At 47.1% G+C, this 22,357-nt stretch overlaps 1 protein-coding gene across 1 annotated transcript; it reads right to left on the bottom strand.

Moving 5' to 3' along the window:
* Positions 1-985: 985 nt before the first annotated feature.
* On the bottom strand, positions 986-7,443 carry LOC146072896 (beta-1,3-galactosyltransferase 5-like). The gene is made up of 3 exons (XM_083180076.1): positions 7,377-7,443; positions 2,986-3,649; positions 986-1,547 (listed from the first exon to the last, which is right to left on the bottom strand). The coding sequence occupies exons 2-3, from the start codon at positions 3,641-3,643 to the stop codon at positions 1,027-1,029; spliced, it is 1,179 nt and encodes a 392-aa protein (XP_083036202.1). The 5' UTR covers positions 3,644-3,649; positions 7,377-7,443; the 3' UTR covers positions 986-1,026.
* Between the last annotated feature and the right edge of the window lie 14,914 nt (positions 7,444-22,357).

The following is a 22,357-nucleotide window of genomic DNA, read 5'->3' on the forward strand; positions in this document are numbered from 1 at the left end:
TTGGGAGGTATGTTGGGTTGGCCTTCATAAATAATGGGAGGTATGTTGGGGTGGCCTTCATAAATAATGGGAGGTATGATGGGTCGGCCTTCATAAATAATGGGAGGTATGTTGGGGTGGCCTTCATAAATAATGGGAGGTATGTTGGGGTGGCCTTCATAAATAATGGGAGGTATGATGGGTCGGCCTTCATAAATAATGGGAGGTATGTTGGGGTGGCCTTCATAAATAATGGGAGGTATGATGGGTCGGCCTTCATAAATAATGGGAGGTATGATATGTTGGCCTTCATAAATAATGGGAAGTATGTTGGGGTGGCCTTCATAAATAATGGGAGGTATGATGGGTTGGCCTTCATAAATAATGGGAGGTATGTTGGGTTGGCCTTCATAAATAATGGGAGGTATGTTGGGTTGGCCTTCATAAATAATGGAAGGTATGTTGGGTTGGCCTTCATAAATAATGGGAGGTATGTTGGGTTGGCCTTCATAAATAATGGGAGGTATGTTGGGTTGGCCTTCATAAATAATGGGAGGTATACTGTACACTGTATGTAGATATTTACTGTAGGTAGTATAATTTATAGAAGAGGGTATGTTGCCCATAATAACCAATTAGATTCTACCTATCATTTATCTAGCACCTTCTCTAGAAGATATAAGCTGGTATCTGATTGGCCGCTTCGGGCTACACCTCCACTTCTGGAAAATCCTCCGATGTCAATACAGATGGGACTGGTTGGAAATTCCTTAAGCATGTCCCACAGATTAAAGAATGTTTTCAGAATTTGGCTCAAATAAATACATTAACAGTGTTTGTGTCACCTGCGCATGAGTAAGGGTGTAACGCATGTACCCTATTCAGGCTTAAATAAAGATTCCAAATTGGTCATTATAGAAGTAGATAGAGATTGTGCCACAAATAATGTGATTTCAAAATGCATTTTATTGAAAAGAGAACATATAAAATATCACATTAAGGGACCAATAAATATAAAAAAATAAATTATTCTAAAGTTTTACGAACTTAATGTTTTTTTCCTCCACCCTGTTCCTTTAAGCCGCCAATCAGTGTAGCCACGGGTGGTGATGTCACACGTGATAACGCATCACCGCACTTTGCTTTCTGAACCGCGCTCCACACTTCGAGCAGGCGCTCGGGGGAGAAACTGTGCACCGCAAAGGCGCTTTTAAACCTGCACGCCTCAAATCTAAGTCCAAACACGTAAAAGCGGGCGCTGTGAGAGAAGGTGAGGTTCGCGGACAATGCCAGGAAACCGAAATACACATCATCCAGCGGGAAGACTGGGATCCTCAGGGAAGCCTGGTAGAGGGGCTGGACAGAGGGTCCCGGGAAGAGGAAGCCCCCGCCAGACAGGAAGGGAGGATAATTAGAATATGGATACAATGCAAGTGAAACTTTGTATTTGGAATTACGCATGACGGAAGCGTGACGCTGGACTGCCCCATATAATGTATCGGGCGAGAAACTAGGTTCCTTCATGAATGCAATCAGGGCTCCCGGATTCACAAACATGTCGTCATCTCCTGAAACAAAACATAGCATAGAAATATTATATTATTACGTGATAATAGTGTCACACACACACACACACACACACCACACACACACAACACACACAACACACACACACACACCACACACACACCACACACACAACACACACACACACACACACACACACACACACACACACACACACAATGCCTATAAGTTATATGGTCAGTGCCCCCTCTGATGGGATAATAGTGTCACACACACACCACACACACACACACACACACACACACGATACCTATAAGTTATAGGGTCAGTGTCCCCTCTGATGGGATAATAGTGTCACACACACAGGATACCTATAAGTTATAGGGTTCGTGTCCCCTCTGATGGGATAATAGTGTCACACACACACACACACACACACACACACACACACACACACACACGATGCCTATAAGTTATATGGTCAGTGCCCCCTCTGATGGGATAATAGTGTGTGTGTGTGTGTGACACACACACACACACACACCACACACACAGGATACCTATAAGTTATAGGGTCAGTGTCCCCTTTGATGGGTTAATAGTGTCACACACACACCACACACACAACACACACACACACACACACGATACCTATAAGTTATAGGGTCAGTGTCCCCTCTGATGGGATAATAGTGTCACACACACACAGGATACCTGTAAGTTATAGGGTCAGTGTCCCCTCTGATGGGATAATAGTGTCGCACACACAGGATACCTATAAGTTATAGGGTCAGTGTCCCCCTCTGATGGGATAATAGTGTCACACACACACAGGATACCTGTAAGTTATAGGGTCAGTGTCCCCTCTGATGGGATAATAGTGTCGCACACACAGGATATCTATAAGTTATAGGGTCAGTGACCCCTCTGATGGGATAATAGTGTCGCACACACAGGACACCTATAAGTTATAAGGTCAGTGCCCCCTCTGATGGGATAATAGTGTCACACACACACACACACACAGGATACCTATAAGTTATAGGGTCAGTGTCCCCTTTGATGGGATAATAGTGTCACACACACACACAACACACACACACACACACACACACGATACCTATAAGTTATAGGGTGAGTGACCCCTCTAATGGGATAATAGTGTCACACACAGGATACCTGTAAGTTATAGGGTCAGTGTCCCCTCTGATGGGATAATAGTGTCACACACACAGGATACCTATAAGTTATAGGGTCAGTGTCCCCTCTCATGGGATAATAGTGTCGCACGCACACACAGGATACCTATAAGTTATAGGGTCAGTGTCCCCTATGATGGGATAATAGTGTCACACACACAGGATACCTATAAGTTATAGGGTCAGTGGCCCCTCTGATGGGATAATAGTGTCACACACACAGGATACCTATAAGTTATAAAGTCAGTATCCCAGCTGATGGGATAATCGTGTCACACACCTTTAAATATGAAATCCACGCCTGGCATATGTTGCTGCAGCCACTCCAGTAAGCATCGTTCCTTAAGGGATAAGTTGTGATGTCCTTCATTAAAGTCCCACTGTAGAATGTCCCCATACTCTTTGCTCTCTACCTTGGCTATCTCCATGTGTCTGTTATCATGGCTTTGCGCCAGCAGGAATATAGGCATCACCATGTAGCCATTCAGCACTGTTCTCTGTGCCCATGTCTGCCTCAGTGCCCATCTCCTGCTTAATGACCCTTGGTGGGATTTGATGGCCAGGAGCAGCAGAGGTAGATTATGCCCATACTGTAGTTCTACACGTGGGTTGAGGAGCAGCGAGCATTCGTACTTCTGCAGGGTCGGAAACTCTGAGAGGAACCGCGAGTAGTTCAGGTGATACGTGAATCTGTCATAGCTGAGCATGGTGGAGCCTCTCACTGGCAGCTTGAGCATGGTGGAGCCTCTCACTGGCAGCTTGAGCATGGTGGAGCCTCTCACTGGCAGTGTGCGCATGGTGGAGCTTCTCACTGGCAGTGGGTCCACGTCCCTGGGAGCTTCGATCTTTGCTGGAAGCCTTCTAATGATGGCCGCTATGAACAACACGGTGACCATCCACAGGAGAACACTAACCCACGGAAGATTACGAAACCTCATGGTAGCCTGCAGGGGACAAAAAGAGGCAGCTAAGCAGTGGCTGGAGGCTTCTGTACAGTAGGTAATTAACTACATACTGATGCCAGGAGAACGCGTCATAGGGTCCAACTCAACTCAATATTTCCAAAACAGAATCACTTATATTTCCACCAACCAAGAACAGTTACCATCCTGATATCTCCATCACTGGTGACAACTTGACAATCTACCCTACCACACAACAGGGACGAAACTAGGGTTTCCGGCGCCCGGGCCAAGGCAGTCATCTGGTGACCCCCCCTTCCCCTGACCGGGGACCTGACAACTTACATAACTCCTGTGTGCAGCCAGCGGGGTTCCGGGGACTGGTGTAGCCGCTGTAGCGGCAGCTTGACTCCGTCCGTCTCTACTCTCTCTCCTACTAGCACGGCGCCGGGAAGCGCTGGTGATGACTTTGAAAAGACTTGCTGGACGCTGATTGGCTGATCCGCTCTGCCAGTCCCTCCATTGGTTGCCTGTATCTTACCGTATTCAATATAAAACACTTCTACTCGCATATAAAGCTATTACCCATACTGCACCAGCTTATGTACTTAAGGAAAAATGCGGTAAAACCCAGTTTTACCGCATTTTCCTATGTACTATTACCCGGCCGCACAAATCTGCTGCGCTATATAAGAACCTGTAACGAAATCTGCTGCGTTATATAAGACACTGTAACGGAATCTGCTGCGCTATATAAGACGCTGTAACGGAATCTGCTGCGCTATATAAGACGCTGTAACGGAATCTGCTGCGCTATATAAGACACTGTATCGGAATCTACCACACTATATAAGACGCTGTAACGGAATCTGCTGCGCTATATAAGACACTGTAACGGAATGTGCTGCGCTATATAAGACACTGTAACGGAATCTACTGCACTATATAAGACACTGTAACGGAATCTGCTGCGCTATATAAGACACTGTAACGGAATCTCCTGCGCTATATAAGAACCTGTAACGGAATCTGCTGCGCTATATAAGACACTGTAACGGAATCTGCTGCGCTATATAAGACACTGTAACGGAATCTGCTGCGCTATATAAGACACTGTAAGGGAATCTACCGCACTATATAAGACGCTGTAACGGAATCTGCTGCGCTATATAAGACACTGTAACGGAATCTGCTGCGCTATATAAGACACTGTAACGGAATGTGCTGCGCTATATAAGACACTGTAACGGAATGTGCTGCGCTATATAAGACGCTGTAACGGAATCTGCTGCGCTATATAAGACACTGTAACGGAATCTACCACACTATATAAGACACTGTAACGGAATCTACCGCACTATATAAGACACTGTAACGGAATCTGCTGCGCTATATAAGACACTGTAACGGAATCTGCTGCGCTATATAAGAACCTGTAACGGAATCTGCTGCGCTATATAAGACACTGTAACGGAATCTGCTGCTATATAAGACGCTGTAACGGAATCTGCTGCGCTATATAAGAACCTGTAACGGAATCTACCGCACTATATAAGACACTGTAACGGAATCTGCTGCGCTATATAAGACACTGTAAGGGAATCTACCGCACTATATAAGACGCTGTAAGGGAATCTACCGCACTATATAAGACGCTGTAAGGGAATCTACCGCACTATATAAGACACTGTAAGGGAATCTACCACACTATATAAGACGCTGTAAGGGAATCTACCACACTATATAAGACACTGTAACGGAATCTGCTGCACTATATAAGACACTGTAAGGGAATCTACCACACTATATAAGACGCTGTAAGGGAATCTACCGCACTATATAAGACACTGTAAGGGAATCTACCGCACTATATAAGACGCTGTAAGGGAATCTACCGCACTATATAAGACACTGTAAGGGAATCTACCACACTATATAAGACGCTGTAAGGAAATCTACCGCACTATATAAGACACTGTAAGGGAATCTACCGCACTATATAAGACGCTGTAACGGAATCTGCTGCACTATATCTGATACATAGATGCAATTCTCACACTTGTGAATTATGAAGTTTTGATTCCTAAGTGAGTCCAGACACGGATATTACAGCTCCGATCATCTGATAGATAAATAGATAGATAGATAGATAGATATGCGGTAGATAGATAGTGGCAGGGACAGCATACTTCCACATGAGGTGAATGTAGAAGATCCAGCCCAGGATTTGGAGCAGAAGCAGCAGGGCTAGTGAGATTTAGCCCGGGTTTTCCTTAGCTGTATTGTGAATCACTTTCTAATATACAACACCTATGTCTTCCTGTTACATGTTTGTCCCAATGCCTTTTAGTGGCTGGGCAATAGGCTGGGGGAATGTGGGGATTGTTGGGTATTCTCTGGAGTGCACCCTTATTGTGATGCCTGTGTGTTGCCTGTGGAAACCTGCCATTGCTGAAAGCTATCTGAAGGGCAGAAAGGGGGAGTGGCCATGGGGAAATGGGGTGTGGCCACGCCTCATGTCCTATACTTTCAGTGGTACAGTTGGAGGGTATGTACTTGATGTGTTGTTTATAGGGTCAGACCTACAGACTGTCAGGTAGCAATGCGCTAGCAATGGTGTTTCATCTCTGCCTGCTGTAAAATCCAGAATCCGAGCGGATAACAGAAATAGCAGAGAGAGGAGGTTGTGTCACCCAGTAATGTCTCATCACAATCCTCAAACTCATTGTGTCAGGATTACATTGTCTCTGCCAGCCACTGAGGTCCACAACATCACCCCATGTACAGCCTAGTATTACCCAACATCTCCCTACCTGGCATGTATACTAGTGGTGTCCTCATCCCCAGCATGTACTGGAAAGCACCCAGGTAGGACAGGTAACATACATATAAATGTACTGCCAAGTATTACCCAACATCTCCCTACCTGGCATGTATAATAGTAGTCTCCTCTCTAGCTACGTGCTGGATTCCTCATCTCCAGCATGTACTGGACAGCACCCAGGTAGGACAGGTAACGTACATATAGATGTACTGCCAAGTATTGCCCAATATCTCCCTACCTGGTATGTATAATAGTAGTCTCCTCTCTAGTTACGTGCTGGTGTCCGCATCCCCAGCATGAACTGGACAGCACCCAGGTAGGACAGGTAACATACAAATACATGTACAGCCAAGTATTACCCAACATCTCTCTACCTGGCATGTATACTAGTGGTGTCCTCATCCCCAGCATGTACTGGACAGCACCCAGGTAGGACAGGTAACATACCAATACATGTACAGCCATGTATTACCCAACATCTCCCTACCTGGCATGTATACTAGTGGTGTCCTCATCCCCAGCATGTACTGGACAGCACCCAGGTAGGACAGGTAACTTACCTATACATGTACAACCAATTATTACCCAACATCTCCCTACCGGGCATGAATACTTGTGATTTCTCATCCCCAGCATGTACTGGACAGCACCCAAGTAGGATAATTAACCATCCCATGCAGTACATGTACAGTCACTTATTACCCAACATCTCCCTACCTAGCATGTATACTAGTGATGTCTCATCCCCAGCATGTACTGGAAAGCACTCAGGTGGGACAGGTAACTTACTTATACATGTACAGCCAAGTATTACCCAACATCTCCCTACCTGGCATGTACTGTATACTAGTGATGTCTCATCCCCAGCATGTACTGGACAGCACCTAGGTAGGATAATTAACCATCCCATACATGTACAGCCAAGTGTTACCCAACATCTCCCACCTGGTATGTATAATAGTGGTGTCCTCATCCCCAGCATGTACTGGACAGCACCCAGGTAGGACAGGTACAGTAACTTACCTATACAGTACATGTACAGTCAAGTATTACCCAACATCTCCCTACCTGGCATGTATACTAGTGATGTCTCATCCCCAGCACGTACTGGACAGCACCCAGGTAGGATAATTAACCATCCCATACATGTACAGCCAAGTATTACCCAACATCTCCCTACCTGGTACAGTATGTATAATAGTGGTGTCCTCATCCCCAGCATGTACTGGACAGAACCCAGGTAGTATAGGTAACCATCTCTTACATGTACAGCCACGTATTACCCAACATCTCCCTACCTGGCATGTATACTAGGGAAGTCTCTTCCCCAGCATGTACTGGACAGCACCCAGGTAGGATAATTAACCATCCCATACATGTACAGCCAAGTATTGTCCAACATCTCCTTACCTGGCATGTATACTAGTGGTGTTCGCATCCCCAGCATGTACTGGACAGCACCCAGGTAGGACAGGTAACTTACCTATACATGTACAGCCAAGTATTACCCAACATCTCCCTACCTGGCATGTATACTAGTGAGGTGTCATCCCCAGCATGTACTGGACAGCACCCAGGTGGGACAGGTAACTTACCTATACATGTACAGCCAAGTTTTACCCAACATCTCCCTACCTAGCATTTATACCAGTGATGTCTCATCCCCAGCATGTACTGGGCAGCACCCAGGTAGGACAGGTAACGTACCTATACATGTACAGCCAAGTTTTACCCAACATCTCCCTACCTAGCATTTATACCAGTGATGTCTCATCCCCAGCATGTACTGGGCAGCACCCAGGTAGGACAGGTAATGTGTATATATATAGATGTACAGTCAAGTATTACCCAACATCTCCCAATCTGGCATGTATGCTAGTGGTGTTCTCATCCCCAGCATGTACTGGACAGCACCCAGGTAGGATAATTAACCATCCCATACATGTACAGCCAAGTATTACCCAACATCTCCCTACCTGGTATGTATAATAGTGCTGTCCTCATCCCCAGCATGTACTGGACAGCACCCAGGTAGGACAGGTAACTTACTTATACGTGTACAGCCACGTATTACCCAACATCTCCCTACCTGGTATGTATAATAGTGGTGTCCTCATCCCCAGCATGTACTGGACAGCACCCAGGTAGGACAGGTAACCATCCCATACATGTACAGCCACGTATTACCCAACATCTCCCTACCTGGTATGTAGACTAGTGGCGTCCTCGTATCCTGTACAGGATATTCACTCTGGCACCTGTCCCTGGCACCTGTCCCGCCCTCTCATAATCGATCATTACAGGATCTAACGTGAGCTAAGATGATTAAACATTAACAATATAAATCCAGATCTTCATGAATATACGCACTCCCACGGGTTTATAGGTAGGTTGACATTTACGAAAGATCAACACTGAAAAAAGGTCGACATGAAAGAGGTGGTCATATTAAAATGTTGACCTGCGGCTTTCATGGATTTTGTGCTCATGTCGACACCTGTTTACATGGACTCCCAATTAGTTTAGCAAGTGCCCTCGCTGGTCTGGCTTCGCTCACCACGCTAGCCAATCAGAATCCACATTGAAAATTTTTGGGTGAAAAACATGGTGACCTTTTCTTCTGTCGACCATTGGCATGTTGACCTCTTGCCTGTGTCAATAATTTGTCAATAATCACCTAGCGCATGTCAAGCTTTTGCCAATGGTGGTCTAGTGTGTGATTGCCTTCTTACTGTGGACCTAGGCACTGTAGAGCGATCGTATAGGGGCTTATTCTTGGGCCGCGCACAATATTTAGCGCACCAAAAGCTGGCAATAAATGGCGTTTGTCGAAGGTGGAGGCCGTATGCTGTTGGTGAAATGTTCAGCAACTCACAGCGATTCCATGGACGGGGCAAAGGTTTTGCAGTGCGACTTTGGAAATGCTCCTTCACTGTCTGGCTGCAGGCTGGGAGGGAGCGAATGCTGCACTCTGATTGGTGGATAGCATCATTAACTTGAAATGAAAAGTCCTGTAATGAAGTAGTTTTGGGCCTGTTGCTAGTCCGTGTTTTCATTGGGTTGTGGAATGGGCGGGTTCCCCCAGGAGGACAGTGACTGGTCAGTCTGTCCTTTAACCAGTGCATTTTCAGTGTTGTCTTGCTTATGGTTGCTGGGGTAGCTTCCCGCAATGGCAATTCTGCTGTCCTGGAGTGTAGAGCTTGCTCTACTGTACCTTGGCCATATCCATTCAAACCTGTCCGGTGAATCAGTTGCTGGTATGTCCGACTGGACTTACGGAGACACCTCATGGAACAACATAAAGTCATCTCCTCTACCTCAGATGTCTCATGAGTACGCAAGACCAACTGAGATGCCGGTTCTGCCCAGACCAGGGAACTTGATGTCCACCAAGGCCAGGTCCATGTTCTAGTTAACAAGGATGGTTACCCAAAATAACCCATTGCTGGGGAATACTCATTGTACAATAATTTGGGTACAGTGTCCCTTTCGCCTAGGCCAGTGTGCCGTCCGTAGACTCCTTCAGTATTGGTACTCTATCCACATATGTTCGAGCTCCCCACATTTAAAACATGTTACCTTCGTCAGCCTTGGTGTCACCTCTTTATCCAAGGAGTTATTCATTAGTGCACCTAGCCCAGGCATGTGCAAAGTCCGGCCCGGGGGCCAATTGCGGCCCGTGATGTCACTTCAAGCAGCCCGCAGCCTCCAGCCAGAAGTGGGCGGCTGAAGGCCGACGTGGGACGCACAGCACAGGACTCTAGAGGTCGGACCCAGGCGAGCGCACCTTTACCTTGCTGTCTGCATTGGTGAGGGGGTGCCGGCTGCAGGTGAGTATGTGTCCAACTCCTGCTGCTGCAATTATATATCACCCTCCACCATGATCACAGTGACAGCAGTGTGCGGGGAGGGGGAGCAGCAAAGGGGAAGCTTGCTCCAGTAATATGCGCAGTGGAGAAGGGCGGCGGCGGCGGGAGCCCAAGCATCTGTCTCCTGCAGGGGAATATACAGTGAAGTGGTACATTCAGAAAAGGATGGGCAGGCTGGGGGACATAATGAATTGGGGGACATACAGTGAATGAGGGAACACTGGGGGACATACAATGAATGGGGGCACGCTGGGGGACATACAGTGAATGGAGGCAGAGTGGGGGACCATTCTGATGTGATTAATGGTTCAAAGAATGTCAGGCTGAATGGTCGGCCCCCACACATTTTCACGTCACCATATTTATTATTTATTTATTTATTTGCAGTTTCTTATATAGCGCAACAGATTCCGTTGCGCTTTACAATAGTAAACAGTGATAAAACAAACTGGGTAACAACAGACAGACATGGAGGTAGGAGGGCCCTGCTGCAAGCTTACAATCTATAGGGATATAGGAGGGAAACACAAGGACAGGCACCAGTAATAGCATAGCAGTCCCAACAAGTTACAAGTCCAGAAGGGAAGCTATATAATACATAAGTGCCTCGGAGGGTTATGCATGTAGAACTTAAATATGATAGGCTTGCCTGAAGAGGTGAGTTTTCAGGGAACGCTTGAAAGTTTGGAGGCTAGCGGAGAGTCTAATTGTGCATGGAAGGGCATTCCATAGGATGGGAGCAGCCCGATGAAAGTCCTGTAATAGTGAATGGGAGCTAGTGATCCGCTCAGATGAGAGACGCAAATCTTGTGCAGAGCGGAGTGGTCGAGATGGGAGATATTGTGTGATAAGTGCAGAGATATATGCTGGTGCAGTATGGTTAATAGCTTTATATGCAAGTAGAAGTGTTTTATATTGAATACGGTAATATACAGGCAACCAATGGAGGGACTGGCAGAGCGGATCAGCAGACGATGAGCGTCTTGCAAGGAAGATCAGCCTAGCAGCAGCATTTAAAATGGATTGCAGTGGTGAGAGTCTGTTCTTGGGAAGACCAGTTAGGAGACTATTGCAATAATCAATGCGGGATATAATGAGTGCATGGATAAGAGATTTAGTAGTGTCTTGTGTGAGATACGGTCGTATTTTGGATATGTTTTTTAGATGCATGTAACATGATTTGGAGACAGATTGAATGTGGGGAACAAAGGACAGGTCAGAGTCGAGGGTGACCCCTAAGCAACGAGCTTGTTGGGTAGGGTAGATTGTCGAGTTGTCAACAGTGATGGAGATATCAGGATGGTAACTGTTCTTAGTTGGCGGGAATATAAGTAATTCAGTTTTGGAAATATTGAGTTTGAGTTGGCGAGAAGACATCCAAAGTGAGATGGCAGAGAGACATTCAGAGACTCGGCCCAAAACCACTGGTGACAACTCTGGGGTTGATAGATAGATTTGAGTATCATCTGCATATAAGTGATACTGAAATCCGAAGGAGCTGATTAGTTTGCCAAGCGAGGAGGTATAGATTGAGAAAAGCAGAGGACCTAAGACTGAGCCTTGCGGAACTCCGACTGACAGAGGTAGTGAAGAGGAAGTAGAGTCAGAGAAGCGAACAGTGAAAGAGCGATCAGATAGGTAAGATGTGAACCAGGAAAGGGCTGTATCATTAAGACCTAGGGAGTGTAGTGTTTGTAAAAGGAGAGTGTGATCCACAGTGTCAAACGCAGCAGAAAGATCTAGAAGAATAAGCAGTGAGTAATGGCCTTTAGACTTAGCTGTTACCAGATCATTCACCACTTTAGTCAGTGCTGTCTCAGTGGAGTGTTGAGAACGAAAGCCTGACTGAAGCGGGTCTAATAGGGTGTTGGAGTTAAGAAAGTTTGTTAGGCGAGAGTAGACAAGTCTCTCAAGTAGCTTGGAGAGGCATGGGAGCTGAGAGATAGGACGATAGTTAGAGAGAGAGTCAGAATTGTGTTTTTTCAGAATGGGAGTAATCGCTGCATGTTTGAGCAGAGACGGAAAAGTACCAGTAGCAAGAGAGAGATTGCAGATTTTAGTTAAGGTTGGAATAAGCACAGGAGATAGATTTTTAATGACCTGTGCAGGTATAGGATCAAGAGGAGAGGTAGTAGAGTAGGTGGATAAGAAGAGTGCGGATACTTCCTTTTCATTTGTGGGCTCAAACGAAGAGAAAGTGCCAGAGGGTTCAGGTGTGGCAGAAAGAGGGTTAGAGGTTGTGGAGCATACCATTTCATCTCGGATGTTATCAATCTTGTCCTTAAAGTAGGAGGCAAGTTCTTGTGCACTGATGGTAGCCGGTGGGGGAGGAGGGGGAGGGTACAGAAGAGACTTAAATGTGTTAAAAAGTCGCCTAGGGTTGGTGGCATGAGAAGAGATGAGAGATTGGTAGTATGTTTGTTTGGCAGTGTCCAAAGCATTGCAGTAGGAGTAGTAGCTAGTCTTATATGTGAGGAAATCAGTCATATCACGAGATTTACGCCATTGGCGTTCAACTTTACGTGACTGATTTCGTAGTTGTCTTGTTGTGTTGGAGTGCCACGGTTGGCATCTAAGCCTACGTGGGGTATAATGGGTAGCTGGAGCCACTCCATCAAGGGCTGTTTCAAGAGTCTGGTAGAGGTGGGAAACAGCAGAGTCAGGAGAGGTAAGTGTAGAAATTAGTGAGAGCTGTTGTTGCAGGGAGGTGGAAAGTTGTGGAAAATTAATAGCATTAGTATTTCTGCGGGTTAGAGTAGGCATGCATGATTTCTGTGTCAGTGAGCTTGAGGTAATGGAGGAGAGTGAGAGAGTGGCTCTCTTTGCAAAAAGTTTGGACACCCCTGACCTAGGCGGTTCCCAGGTAACCACAGTTTTTGTCTTGGCATTGGTTCAGCATGGCGAGTTTCTCGGGGGTTTGTGACTCTGCAGGCAGCACCCAGATCTCAGTCCAAAGTCCTGACACAATGGGCGCCAGCAGCTCCACCATCCAGCGGGTGAGTTTCTACCACTACGGTACTTCAGAACTGTGATCGAAGTGGCCGACTCCGTTCTGACTTCTTCAGAGAAACCATATACATGGGCTGGCGATGCTGACATGGGCCAGTGCATTGGTCACCTGTATCCTGTACACACACACACACACACACACACACACACACACACACTTCCTATGAATGGGTTGCAAGCGGCACCCGCCATTACCAGGTTGGGGTGCAGTGGCCCGTGACCACACACTCAAATAAATACAGATACAGGGGGCTCAACACTCACCAAAATAAACAAACGGTACTTGTGAGTTATCCGGGCTGCCGATTTTGTCCTTAAGTTTGGTTAACTTAAGGACACCCGACCGACGCGATGCCCACGATTTAGCTCCAAATCGGGGGCATCGCGTCGGTCGTGGCCGTTATAAGGGGCCGCGACGCGATGCCCCCGATTTCCCATAGACAGTAATGTTAAAAGACACGATATCGGGGGCATCGCGTCGGTCGTGGCCGTTATAAGGGGCCGCGACGCGATGCCCACGATTTCCCATAGACAGTAATGTTAAAAGACGCGATGGACCCGATTTCCCATAGACAGCAATGTTAAAATAAAATTACAATGTGAAATTGGGCAATATGTTTTTAAAAAAAATGTTTCATGGCCCCCCCACCACCGTTAACGCCACCCCGCTATTGACACCAACCCGAAGCGTGGCGAGCGCAGCGAGCCCGCGAGGGGCGGCGATACGCGTCCTCCGACCTTTTCATGCCCTACTATCCACTAGGGCGTGGAGTGAGAATAGAATAGTGTGGCGAGCGCAGCGAGCCACCGAGCCCGAAGCGTGGCGAGGGGACGCGGACACCTGTGAAGCCCGCAAGGGCACGCGGATACCTGTGAAGGTGTCCGCGTCCCCACGCGGGGCTCGCTGCGCTCGCCACGCTTCGGGCTCGGTGGCTCGCTGCGCTCGCCACACTATTCTATTCTCACTCCACGCCCTAGTGGATAGTAGGGCATGAAAAGGTCGGAGGACGCGTCCCGCCGCCCCTCGCGGGCTCACTGCGCTCGCCACGCTTCGGGTTGGCGTCAATAGCGGGGTGGCGTTAACGGTGGTGGGGGGCCATGAAACATTTTTTTTAAAAACATATTGGCCAATTTCACATTGTAATTTTATTTTAACATTGCTGTCTATGGGAAATCGGGTCCATCGTGTCTTTTAACATTACTGTCTATGGGAAATCGTGGGCATCGCGTCGCGGCTCCTTATAACGGCCACGACCGACGCGATGCCCACGATTTCGGGCGCGATGAAAAAATCGGCAGCCCGGATAACTCACAAGTACCAAACAAACTCACCTTAATACACAAATAAATAAATAATGGGGTTTTAGTTCATGAATTGATCACTGCACTTAAGCTTGCAGCCCTTCGCCCTTTTTTTTTTTTTGTCAATTTTCACCAAAGTTGTGCAACGGAACCAGATTGACCATCAAAAAATTGTCACCAAATTTAAACGAGGCAACAATCATCGGTGGCAAATTCAAAGGCGAAGACGTACTGATTCCAGGCACACCGATGATTTCCAATGATTTACCATTCGAATTCAAGCGGCTCCAGTTCCCTTTGCATCTTGCCTTCGCTATTACCATCAACAAAGCACAAGGCCAATCGCTGACTATTGCTGGCTGCAATTTGGAAAATTCATGTTTCTCACACGGCCAGTTGTATGTGGCTGGCTCCCGAGTTGGCACACCGAAAAATGTATACGTTTTTACTCCAAATAAAAAAAACATTGTCTATCCGCTGGCCTTAAGATGAATCAATAAAATAAATATAATTTCCCATTTGAACACTGGTCACGCCCCCCACATCATTAGGTGCTGGCCACAACCCCTATTATTGCGGATGATTTTCAGCTCCAGGCCTATTGATACCTTAATCTGACACTGCTCCTAATGTATTTGATTATTTGTGTATTAAGGTGAGTTAGATTATTATGGGGAGTGATATTTATGTGTATATATTCATATTATATACAGTACACACAAATGAATATATACAATAACTAAAAAATTCGTAACAAAATGAAAGTAACCAGATTAATCAATAACATATTCAACAATAAAAATCTTTATTTAAGCAAGAAAAACCTATAAACTAAACTACAACAATAAAACCTTTATTTAAACTACAACAATAAAACCTTTATGCATTCCATCTGAAATAAGAAACAGGTGTTACATTTCTAGAATATTCAGACAGATCTGAATTTATCTAGTTGCTCTGGATGCAGAGCTGGCCTTAGGCATAGGCAAACTAGGCAATTGCCTAGGGCAGTGGTGGCCAACCTGTGGCTCTTGAGCCTCATGCGGCTCTCCCCCTTGTAAAGTGTGGCTCCTGCTCCCACTGCTGCTCACCGCCCACCCTCTGTCCCAGTCACTCCTGCTGCCGGTTCCCTGAATCCCTTCTCCTTCTAAGGGGAGTAGAGCGTGCATCGCGCATCTCTCCTACCCCTTACTGTGCATCCTTGTGTCTGGGCCGTCCGCCAATCAGAGCTCGTGGGCCAGCAGCCAATCAGGAGCCGGCCAGCGAGCTTTGATTGGTGGGCGGCCCAGTCACAGGGAAGTGAGGGGGAAGGAGACGCGCGGTGTGCTGTGCTCTCCTCCCATCGGTGACATGACAGGAGGACTGCAGGGGGACACCAGACTGTCCTCTCCCCGCCTGGCAGCAGCAGCAACAACGGTGAGTGCTGCTGCTGGGAAATTTGCACTGTGGGGGCATAGCAGTTTGTGGCACTGTGGGGGCATAGCAGTTTGTGGCACTGTGGGGGCATACCAGCTTTTTGGCACTGTGGGGGCATACCCGGCACCGTGTGGTGCATACCTGGCACCGTGGGGGGCATATGTGTATCTGGCACTATTGGGGGCATATGTATATATGGCACTGCACTATTGGAGGCATATTTGTATCACACCCACCCAAGGGGTCAAAATAGACTACGCCCCTTTTTTTGGCGCGCGCATGATGTCGGCTCTTTAGCTTGACTACCGATATTTTTCGGCTCTTTACCTCTGACCGGTTGGCCACCCCTGGCCTAGGGCATTTGGAATGCCTAGGGGCACCAGCAGCTTCTGCTGATTAAAATGATATGCAGCATGCCTATATTCTGTGTGTGAGGCTGTATCTGCATATGAAATAGTATAGTCATGGCAATCACTGTAACATAGCATTTCGTATGCAGGTACAGCCACAGTCGCACACAGAATATAGGCATGCCGCATATCATTTTAATCATCGGAAGCTCCTTGTGTGTCCTGGTCACATAACAATGCAAATAAGATGGATTTTCAGCAAAAAAGGGCACCCAGCGTTAGCAGAACTGTCCGGGAGCTGCATGGCCTATTGAGGCAAGATGTATGAGGAAACATCTGTATCCAAGCCGAGGCAGAGGTCACAGTGTTAGCGGCTGTGCCAGTGCTGTCTGCGGGTGGGTTGGTTGTGCAATAGTGTCCGGCATATGTGTAAGGGGCATTATGTGTGTCATGTATAAATGCATTAATAATGTGCGACATATGTGTAACAGGCATTATGTTTGTCATGTGTATAAGGGCATTAATATTGTGCAACATATGTGTAATGGGCATTATGTGTGTCACGTGTATAAGGGCATTAATAATGTGCAACATGTGTAAGGGGCATTATGTGTGTCATGTGTATAAGGGCATTAATAATGTGCAACATATGTGTAACAGGCATTATGTGTATAAGGGCATTAATAATGTGCAACATATGTGTAATGGGCATTATGTGTGTCATTATGTGTATAAAGGATATTAATAAAGGTTGGCATAATGTGTAAGGGGCATTATGGTTATAAGGACAATAATAATGTGTGTCATGTGTAAGGGGCATTACTGTGTAGTATTATCAGGGGTGCCGAGAGAAAGGGGTAGGGGGTACAGATTACCCAGGCCAAAGCCCCCTCCCCTTAAGTGACAGCTGCAGCTCTTCTCCTCTGCCCAGCACACACTGCTTTATGCTGGGTTGCAGTGTGGCCATGGAGGTGCCTAAAATACAATATTTTCTCAGGATTTTTTTCTAAGGGTATAATGTGAATAATGTGAGGAGTAATGTATATAAGGTAAAGTGGTACTACTGTGTGATATAAAGTGAATAAGGGACACCATCGCATGATATAATGTGAATAAAGTTGCACTACTGTGTGGCATAATTTGAATTGGGGGTACTATTGTGTGGCCATGCCCCTTCCCAGCAAGAACACACCCCTGTTTGGGCTGCGCACCGAATGTGTGCACTGTTTCTATTTACAATATTGCGGGTAGGGGCACCAAAATGATGACTGCTATGATGAGGGTTGATGGTGCTGGAAATGGGAGCAGGGTCACTATTTAGAGAGTGGGCCTGAAGCTGTAGCTCCATCAGGCCCATTATTAATCCGGCACTGAGTCTGTGAGACTGCTCTGGCTTCAATGTGACTGGCAGTGACTTCCTATTGGAAGTCCGACCTGCCAGTCACTCAAGGCAGTCCCATTGGGATGTGTTCCCTCCTGAAGATAATGTATCTCGCATTGGACATTTATAGTTATTTATTAAGTATTTATTTTATAAAACCAGCTGTAGCTTTATTACAATGAAAAAATCTTAGCCATTGAAAATTGCTGGAGGTGCCCCCAGAAATCGAATAAACTTGTACTCAAACTATAAATGGGTGGGTGTAAGGGAACACTCATCCATTTAACAAATCTTTTTTTGGGGCACACTTTTATTGGAATGTAATAGAAATGAGTGATATGATGGGGTAATATTCAAATTTAACTTTTATTGGGCTCTTGGGTACAATATATATAGGACGGTTACCGTCCGGTTTCTGCGACACACATAGACACATAGACATAGCACAACAAAACAAACGATTATAGATCATTTCTATATAAATCTTGTTTAGCCGCCAGTCAGTGACTGTCAGTCACTCTAAACCTTTAAACGTGTAATAGGCTAATTATGCATTTATTACATGGTAATAATATTACAATGACGGAGAGGAGGTTCTGGTACACAAGAAACAAAGTCACGTGATTCTACATAAAGCAATATCATCATTTATGCAAGTATTACATTCGTAAAATAGTGGTGTCATTTTTGGAGACTGGATTTGTGCAGATTATTTGTATCAATCCAGATACTGAGGCTGTGTAGCACTAGCAGTGAGACACAGTGATATTTTACCAGACACTAGTCTAAGAATACACTCTGTACTATACATCATCCAGAGCACTTTTGAGTGTCACATAAATAAGTCTAATTCTTAGGTCAGTAATTATGTCAACCACATAACGAATGACTCCCAGGTATAGAGATAAGTGTAACATGTGGGTCCCAAACCTTTCTACTGTCTGAGATATCTTGTTAGTCTCAGTTTCACCCCTCCTACTAAATACACCGGCCATCCTCTGCCGAGATTGGCCAGTGATTTTCTCCGCAGTCTTAACTATCAAACAGCCAAAGTCTAAGCGCTTTGAATTCCGCCAATGAGGGCTTGATCAACCAATAGGCTGGTGCAGCCTGGAGCGCTAAGTCCTGGGGGGAGCACACCATGTGGACGGCCATGTGGAAGGTTTCTGGGGGCCCTGGACAACTAAATTGTGGGCCCCCCCTTTCCTCTCCTCTGACCCCTCCCCCGCAGAACTCACCGGAGTAGCTATTCTTGCTGCCCACTGGAGTTGGAGCTGCTGCACCGGCATGGCCTCTTCATGGCGCTTGGGACATGGGGAGATCAGGTGGGTAGGTCACGGAGACAGTGTGACAAGAGAGCAGGGCAGCGGGGAGATGCGGGGCTGGCAGGTGAGTGGGAGAACACGGCATCTATCCCCCAGCATTGCTGCAATGCTTCCCACACTGCGGCGGATGGGCAGTGGTGGGGCAGTGGTGGGGAACTAGTTACCATCTGCCGCAGGGACCCCGCCGCCGCAGGGACCCCCTACCAACCCCATGCTGCCCAGACCCCAAGGAAGCGCTGCATGGACCCTGCTGCCTGCCACCCACCCACCTGGAGTGTGGGGGCCCCTGATGTGTGGGGGCCCCAGGGCGACCGCCCCGAGTCGCCCCTTGTTGGATCCGCCACTGGAAAACGGTGTGTAAAGCCGTCCTGCTTCAAATGTGCAGTCATGGGAGAGCGTATTATTATCAGATCGATAGTGCACGGACTGGACAGTCCTCATTGCTCTACCTACAGATACGGATCGCTCTAGTTAATTATTACAAAGAATGAGGAACCCAGCTCAGGTAAAACATGTTCCTATAAATTCTCAAATATGTAAATTGGGGTCAGAAATGTGACCTATATCACAGAGCGAGGAGATCACCCAGGGAGCATCGTAATAACTGACTGTAGTCACAGAACTATTTCACCCGCCTGGTTTTATACACAAACAGAATATACGCATGGCGGCCACACTGATAGAGGGCAAAGGGTTCGCCCACCGGAGCAATTCAATTGTTTCTCTGTTCCAGGACCCATCGCACCTGGAAGCACTGGGTGTAGCTACTGAAAGAGGCTGAACCTGCTTAAATCGGAGGATATGGAGCTCAATCCTCACATTTTATACACATTGCTTCTTGCACCTTGTGGCTAACCTGTGTCTAAATGGAGCAGCAATTGAATTGCTCAGTTTTGCACCCCCTAGTGGAGGACACAGGGAAAAACATTTGAATTGCCCCCATAAATTGTTGAAACATAATCAAATATTTGAGAAATTAGAAATAAATGACCTTAAATTAACCAGGCCACTATTATGATCCCCCAATAAATATAATTGGTACAAAGCATGCCACCAATGAGCAGATAGCCACTAGAGATGGCCACGGATGCCATCGATGGCAAAAGTGCAACCGGTCTTCAATAGTGTGTAACTATGCAATGGATGACCATCAATGTTTTTACATATCAATGGTCATCCATTGTCTTTGGTTGATTGGCCTGTGGGCCAATCAAAATATGGGGGCGGGGCTTCATGGTTGTCGGGGCGGAGCTATGCTCTGTGTCCTGGCCCCCTGGGGAGAAAAGCAAAATTAATCTATTCATTGAAGCTAGACATTGATGGTGGGGAACCATTTGGTTCTCCCCCATAGAAGTATTCCATATCGACCATAAACCATCAATGATGTCTAATCATCGATGGTCGATGGCTATCCCTAATAGCCACTAGTGGAGACGGGTTATCGGGGAATTAGTCTGTTGGCACCATTATGTGGGCGTGGCTACAGCACACAGGGGGCGTGGTACCGCAATATGTAAAGACAAACTATTCAACATATTGCATTAAATGTAATGTAAGATAAATCATTCATAGCAAATCTCCTGGATGTAATAACCGTGAGCCCCATCATGCCCCTATTGTCATCATATTGCACAGTACCCCAGTACTTGTAATGCCATCAATTCACATTATGCCACAATGTAGTGCTCAGAATGAAGTTCATTTTATGCCATGTCCCATTTGTTGTGTGCCAAGTTTACAATACAATACACAGTGTGCCAAGTTCACAACATACCATACAGTGGCCCCATTTCACATTATGCCTAATAGTACCACCAATTCTCACTATGGCACATTGCAGTGGCCCCATTTCACATTATGCCACACTGTAGTGCCCTGAGTTACAGTATGACACAGGGCCGCTGTTATGTACCTCCCTACCATTGGCGGTACTACAGCCAGATGTTACACCAATAACAGTAGCCTTTTCTGGGACCACCATGTACTCTGGTGCTGCGCTACCGCCTGTACTTGATCTCAGTAGTGCATAGTTGTTAATGCCTTATAAGTGAGGAGGTGTCTGGGAGAACCACAGCTATGGGGTCTCATACAGGACAAAAGATGCAAACAGCATACAAAACAGCCCCGTTTAGAAGGCAGATGCGCACTGAACAGGTGCAGACAAAGAGCTCAAGAGTCCACTGGGAGCCAACACATACGAGGCCAGAGGTGTAACCCCACTGGCAATGGAGATGCATGTAATGTCTCCGTGCTCCATGCCCCAGAGGGCACCTGCATAAACAGCAGCACCTGTGCAGCTCAAAGCAGGCTCCAAGTGTAACTGCTGCTCTTCCAATGGAGCTCTGTCCCAGGAGCCCTGATAACACCTGCAATAGAAGGCAGGACATTTCCTGTCTGGTGCTGCTCAGTCTGTGCTGCAGCCATTGATGGTGCACATGTAGTGATGTGCCCCGGTGCTGGTACAGCTCCCTGCTCCCAGCACCGGAGCAGCAGAGTCAGGGGGAGAGGGAGCTCTGTCCCAGGAGCCCTGGTAACACCTGCAATAGAAGGCAGGACATTTCCTGTCTGGTGCTGCTCAGTCTGTGCTGCAGCCAGTGATGGTGCACATGTAGTGATGTGCCCCGATGCTGGTACAGCTCCCTGCACCCAGCACCGGAGCAGCAGAGTCAGGGGGAGAGGGAGCTCTGTCCCAGGAGCCCTGGTAACACCTGCAATAGAAGGCAGGAGGCTTCCTGTCTGGTGCTGCTCAGTCTGTGCTGCAGCCAGTGATGGTGCACATGTAGTGATGTGCCCCGGTGCAGGTACAGCTCCCTGCTCCCAGCACCGGAGCAGCAGAGTCAGGGGGAGAGGGAGCTCTGTCCCAGGAGCCCTGGTAACACCTGTAATAGAACACAGGACGTTTCCTGTCTGGTGCTGCTCAGTCTGTGCTGCAGCCAGTGATGGTGCACATGTAGTGATGTGCCCCGGTGCAGGTACAGCTCCCTGCTCCCAGCACCGGAGCAGCAGTGTCAGGGGGAGAGGGAGCTCTGTCCCAGGAGCCCTGGTAACACCTGTAATAGAAGGCAGGACATTTCCTGTCTGGTGCTGCTCAGTCTGTGCTGCAGCCAGTAATGGTGCACATGTACATGTAGTGATGTGCCCCAGTGCTGGTACAGCTCCCTGCTCCCAGCACCGGAGCAGCAGAGTCAGGGGGAGAGGGAGCTCTGTCCCAGGAGCCCTGATAACACCTGCAATAGAACACAGGACGTTTCCTGTCTGGTGCTGCTCAGTCTGT

This window comes from Crinia signifera, chromosome 4 (genome assembly GCF_055691185.1).
Source record: "Crinia signifera chromosome 4, ASM5569118v1, whole genome shotgun sequence".
NCBI classification, from domain to species: domain Eukaryota; kingdom Metazoa; phylum Chordata; class Amphibia; order Anura; family Myobatrachidae; genus Crinia; species Crinia signifera.

Bases quoted from the DNA above. Each gene is read 5' to 3' on its own strand.
- LOC146072896 (XM_083180076.1), bottom strand. From the start codon at position 3,643: ATGAGGTTTCGTAATCTTCCGTGGGTTAGTGTTCTCCTGTGGATGGTC. The intron at 1,548-2,985 runs GTGTGTGACACG...GTTTTGTTTCAG, and splicing joins CGTGGATTTCATATTTAAAG to GAGATGACGACATGTTTGTG.